Raw genomic sequence first — 5,957 nt, forward strand, 5'->3', positions numbered from 1 at the left:
CTGTGCTGTACATTTTGCTAGGGATGCACTGAACAAAGTGCCTGTAATTAATAAGCTGCCCTATAAGCCAACCAACACCCAGTATGCCATACAACTAGCTTTGACAAAGGTCATATCCAAGTGTACTTTAATTTTAATCATGAGATGCAACAGTCCAGCAGTTCCACAGAACTGTTTCATTTGCTCGTGTTAATGTTCTATGGAAGTACCATGCTTAAATTTTAAGCATCATGTAGCAGGAATCAGTAAAATTTTATCTATGAACTTGCAAAGAGGTCAATGAAGAACACAAGAGACATGCTCCTGGGATACAGGTTCTAAATGCAGTGCCTTGATTATGTAACCATTAGAAGATGGCAAGTGCCTTATAAAAGAGGGATTTTGTTTCAAACGTTTTCAGAGTGCATCAACACAAGTCTATCTCTATGGGGCAAAGAGCAGGAGGTCATTTCACAGCCCTCAGGGGTGGATGAAATCTTGAAAGTCATAATCAACACCAACAGGACACGCTTAGTCTGCAGCAGCCTCTAGAAATGCATGCCTCCCTTCCCATACTGAACTAATGAAGGAAAGACACCCGTTTCACTTTTCAGTTTATTAAAAATGGATACCATAAACAAGACCTGTACAAAAAAAAATCCAAAGTCGCCCAGCATTTGGTAACAGTTGCATGCGAGAAGTTATCGTCTTGGGCCTCCTCTTCCTCTTCCACGGCCCCGGCCTCTTCCGCGGCCTCGGCCACGGCCTCTTCCAGCAACTGAGCAAATAAAACAGGAAAGATGAAGCAAGTGAGACCTTGGAATACTTTAATTTATATCAGAACATTCTGCTGCAAGCACGAACAACCTAACATCTCATCACATGGAAGCAGTAAGTAAGATATTAAACCTGTTAATTCCCAGAATGTCTTAAGACAGCATTGTCATCTTTTGTGTTAGGTGTTCCAGTGCCCAGCTGCCATGGGCTACTGTCTGTCTCTGACTTGGCTGCAGACAACAAGGAGCTGAAACATCACTGCTTCCAAATACTGTGGGAAGTCTGACAATTTCTCTTCTCTGCTTGATAAAACCTTGTTCTTCAGGAATCAGAAAAAGAAATTGCAACATTTTGCTGCACAGAGTATTTTAGTTATTACCCATCTCCCTAGAAAGGTGTTTTTTCTTCTTTCTTTTTTTTTTTTTTTGCCACAGCTCACACCATTTCATTAAGTACAATGTTTAAGAAAATCATGCTCAAAGATTTCCAAGCCCCTTCTCCCAGGTTGCAGCAGACTAAAAGGCAGCATTTCTAAAGGGACCCAGCACCAGACAGCCCATTCTGTTTCCAGAAATGCCTGTGCCAGTTTCAGACATGATTCCCAGCCCACTGCTTCTCAGTGCTGCCATGTCGTGACACACAGAAGGAAGACAGAACCACAGAATGATTCAGGCTGAAGGAAACACTGGAGGTTCTACGGTCCAGATGATGGCAATGTCATTTTAGCCTGTGATGTACACACCCAAGGGCTCCTTATTCCATTTTATTAATGTAAGAAGATTAATTATGATGCATTTTTGGAGCATCAAAGACCGCAGGTCCGTATACTTAGGCATAAATTACAGGAGAAACGGCAAGCAGTTACTTCAGAGCACAATTACCTTTAACTTATTTCTTGAAAGATACACTGATTAACGCTGCTGGGCAGAACTTTTACTGCCTGAGGACACATACAAACTTTGTGGAGTTCACTGGACATTGTTAACAGCGTAGAATAAAAACAGAAGCATTCCCTACTCGGTTAGGCTTCTAAGGAAAAGAAGGAACATAGCCTCAGCTCCTTCTGCATTCTGAAGCCCCTCCAACTCAGTTCTCCAGCAGATTATTTGTATCCACTTCCACATGGGATTTCAGTTCAGCACCACTCCTGAGGCTATTCTATACTTTCTTATTAGGCTAAATATGAAGGTACCCACAGAACCATGGAAGCTGAGCAGACATTTTGAAAACAGGAACTGTACATCTCATTGGTGTTACCTCTGAGAATGTGATAGGTTAAGATTTACTTGCACTTGAAGACATTTACATGTTGAAACAGATGCATGAGAAGCCATATAAATAACTTCTCATGAAAGGAAACTACAGACACAAAGAAGGCAGGCAAGGCAGAGCGAGTGAGTTCAGTACAAACCCTCAGAGATTAAAGCAATACAGAAATTAAGATATTCCAATCCTATGCCTTCAGACTGAGAGCACGAAAACAAAGACAAAGAAAAACAAGCAGAGATTGGGAAATCATGCACTGACCTGCTTCTCTTTTCTTGGACTTGACTTTTGGTTCAACATCCACGAGCAAGGTGTCCAGGGGCAAACTGTCTGGCAGAATGAAGTATCGGATGTTATTCCCCCGAATGCTCAGCGTCTCCAGCTGTACAGGCTCCCTGTTCTTCAGTGTCATTTTCACAGCCTTGAGATGAGTATTCATACTGACATCCACTCCTGAAATGGCAGAAGTCTGATTTCAGAGAGTGAAAACACACTGGATGACTCCTCTCTGGCTATTATTAACAGTGCACACGCTTCAAGACTTTGCTAACAAACACTTCTGGATCTGTGCCATTCGTTAATTAATCCTCTAACTGGAAGAAGAAACTACATCTTTTTTTCTCTGTTAAGTTATGCTGATTTATCAGCTGCTGCCCTCAACACTTCATGATATATTTCCAATGGAAGAGCCATTTGCTACCAGCTGTAGGGATCTGTTCCTAGGTCTTAGTCACAGCAACACTGTGCACGCTTAGAATGATTCCTCTGGACAACAAATAAACTGCCACTTATTACAAAAGCATAACAATTGTCTTTTTTACTCCTTTAAAAAGAAGGAAAACAAACTTTTGAGTAGGAAAAAAACACTGCATTTCCTTGTTAAGTTCAACCACTATTTTCTGATCAAATACACCTAATATCAGCATGAGAAGCACCAACTGCAGGTGGCACTGCAGCTGCAAACATGCTTTGTGCACCCATGTACAGGGATGACTGTCATTTTAGAGCCACAGATGACACTGTAAGGTTGTAGAGGTTCTTAGCACAGCATGAGAGAGACTCTGCTCAACAACAAAGGCAGCCAGAACACCAGGGTAGGAGACACACAGACTGCTGCCATCAGAGACAGGTTCTAACAAAGCTGATGGATCTGGCTGCAAAGTGACATGCTTTTAGCCCTACCACATCTCAGTAGATTGGTGCTGGTCAATGAGAGCACCTAAGCAATCCCCTGCAATACAACTCTGTCATGTTATGCCATTTTTAAGAAATCTTTATTATTAGGTGGTTTTTGAGTATTTTTTTAAAGTTAGAGACCAGCAACAAGACCAAGCACAGTCATCATACATCACAGGCTTTGCTTTACTGAGTACTGCACATCTTGATGTCTTTTGAGCAACTCTAAAATGAGTATTCTTGGAATGCTATCAGCCTCTAATCTTTCTAAAGCAAACAACATCTGCACAATTTTCTGTGCATGAGAAGCAACTAATCAGCTAAAAGGGCTTTTCTCAAAGCCTTCAGCTCAGGGAGGAGGAGTACCCTCACTGTGCAGACCTGCATAAGAGGAGCACTTCCCTACGCAGACACACACAGACCTGTTTGCAGGACAGGCCTTAGGCTACAGCAGGAGACCTGGATCTCTTTAACTACACATTCTGAAGCCAATTTAATGAAACCGATGTGTGCACATAGAAACGTGTGTTTCCATACCTTAAGCAGAGTAAAAACATCCTCCTCAAAACCAACTTTCAAGCTTTCAGATTTAAAATCTTGCCCATCTCAAAGCCATAGCCACATTCTTCACTAACTATTATCTGAAGGGACCTTCAAGTTCCAGCCCCAAGATGTACTGAAACATCTTACAAACACGTAGGCTGTATACCCACTGCCCTTTGATACAGCACTAACGCTGCCTCACCAGTGCCTGCATGCTGTTGCAGTAATTTCAGGTTACCACGCTTACACCAGCAGTGGCAGCACTGGTCTCCTTTACCCCACACAGCTCTGGTCAGTCTGTGGGGCTGCTGGCACACCATACCTGTGATGGTGCCATGCACCTGTGTCCCGTTCTTCAGCTCGATGGTCACAGTCTCGTGACTCAGCTTCATCAGAAACCTAGGAATTAAGCATAGGGTGTTCATTATCACACTAAGCCTTACCCCTACCCAACCACATGCTGCTACAGAGAACCGATATGCACCGAGTGCTGCATTCTAAGCCAAACGTTCCCAACTGCCGTCAATTCCACTGAAGGAGCTCATCAGCAAAGCCAAAGCCCCAGACAGCGCCCACTGCTAGGGGCTAAGAAGGCGGCACCGGGCTCAGGTAGTGCTGGGACAACGCCTTCAGACACAGGGTTTGTGTTTCGGGGACCTTGTGTGAGTTGTGTTCGGGATCCCTCGTGCATCCCTTCCAACTCGGGATACTCCGCGACTCCATGGGCTCAGAGCCGCGCTAAGGAGAAGCCATTTTAGGAGTCGGTACCGCGTGAAGGCGCTTCTACCCGGCTCCGCCCCCAGCCGCACGAAGGGGTTTCCCGGGCACCTCGCTCTGCAGGCCCGGCCGCCCGCCGCAGAGCCCAAAGGGTCACCGAAGCCCCACCAGGCCGGGCGGCCCGAGGGTGGGTGAAGGGCAGGCTGCGCGCGCGGGCTTCCCGCCGCCTCTCTCGGCGATCCGCCTCCATCCGCTCACCTGACGAGCTTCATAGCGCCGACGGAAAGGCGCGGGGGCCGCGGGGCCTTCGGCGGGCAGCGGCGGCCGCCCCTGGGGGAGCGGAAAGCCCTCTGCAGGAGCGCCGCGAGCGCGGGCGGAGAGAAACGGGGCCTCCGACGAGCGGGCCGCGCCCCAGCAGCTCTAGCGGCCGCCACCGGCTCCGATCAATGGACGGAAGCGGCGCGGCGGAAGGGGCGGGCCGCAGCGCGCCTGCGCGGGGCTGAGGGCGGGCGGGCGCTGGGGGGCTGCTCTGCCGCCATTTTGGAATTGTGAGGTGAAGCTGGGGGAGGAGCGCCGGCTCGAGGTTATACGGGTCTAAGCACCAAAGCAGTACATCTAGACCGCACCAGCGATGCTTCCATGTTAAGCAGTAGATAAGGACCTCAGGCACAAAACGCAGCTGCCAGGATCTAGAAAAATCAGATTTTTTTTTTATTGTCATCGATGAGTACACTGTTGTGGTTTCAGCAATACAGACTCTTTGCAAAGCACTGAGCTTTGGCTGCCCTCCAGCTTTGAGAATCCACATTAACCTGTCTCTCCCTCCATCCGTACACACACTCCACAGCTGGTCTTTGCCACAACAAATCCGTTATTGTGTTTATTTTTTTAAAAAGCTGCAAAGATTCAGTTCTAGACTGCAAGACAACAGAACAGAGTTTTCAAGGGGCAGCTGCCCAAGAGCCCTAAGAACCGTTACATATTGAGTCTATGGTGTTCCTGCACTTTGTGTTCATGACAGAGGTGACACTGGATAAAGAAGTCAGAGAGGAGGTTCCAGTTAACCACCAACTGGTATTCCCAGCACAGCATCTAGAAGCAGACAGAGGCATGGTGAGTACTGGTGTTTAAGCACAAGTTATGCTCACAAAGAACCAGAGGCCTCCAGCAACATTCAAGGTTAAATTGAACAGATAACTGCAAGTCTGTACACGGTTTCAGTCATAACACAGTGAAATACTGGAGTATGAGTGCTTTGTGTTCTAACCTCAGTAATAACAACTCTGCTAGTTCTAAGATTCTACACATTTCTCCCCTCATTTACATTTTATAACTGCAATCTGAATATACAGCTGTACTTACAGGAAATATTAAACAATGCGCAGTGCCTTAAGCAAGTTTCATCGCTGGTTTTGAACAAACCATATAAAATAAGTGACAAAATAGTTTAAAATTGGTCCTCGAGTAGGATTACTTACTTTTATACAGCTTGGAAGCAC

General features: G+C 46.2%; 1 protein-coding gene across 1 annotated transcript; it reads right to left on the minus strand.

Moving 5' to 3' along the window:
- Positions 1 to 580: 580 nt before the first annotated feature.
- On the minus strand, positions 581 to 4,931 carry SNRPD1 (small nuclear ribonucleoprotein D1 polypeptide). Its single transcript, XM_048951444.1, has 4 exons — positions 4,717 to 4,931; positions 4,064 to 4,140; positions 2,284 to 2,475; positions 581 to 757 (listed from the first exon to the last, which is right to left on the minus strand). The coding sequence occupies exons 1-4, from the start codon at positions 4,728 to 4,730 to the stop codon at positions 681 to 683; spliced, it is 360 nt and encodes a 119-aa protein (XP_048807401.1). The 5' UTR covers positions 4,731 to 4,931; the 3' UTR covers positions 581 to 680.
- Positions 4,932 to 5,957: the final 1,026 nt, after the last annotated feature.

This window comes from Lagopus muta, chromosome 7, assembly GCF_023343835.1.
Source record: "Lagopus muta isolate bLagMut1 chromosome 7, bLagMut1 primary, whole genome shotgun sequence".
In the NCBI taxonomy this organism is placed as follows: Eukaryota; Metazoa; Chordata; class Aves; order Galliformes; family Phasianidae; genus Lagopus; species Lagopus muta.

What these genes read in the sequence shown, in the direction of transcription:
- SNRPD1 (XM_048951444.1), bottom strand. An exon ending in GGTGCATGGCACCATCACAG is followed by an intron (nt 2,476 to 4,063) that starts GTATGGTGTGCC and finishes CTGCCATTTCAG; the next exon opens with GAGTGGATGTCAGTATGAAT. An exon ending in GTCCAAGAAAAGAGAAGCAG is followed by an intron (nt 758 to 2,283) that starts GTCAGTGCATGA and finishes TTATTTGCTCAG; the next exon opens with TTGCTGGAAGAGGCCGTGGC.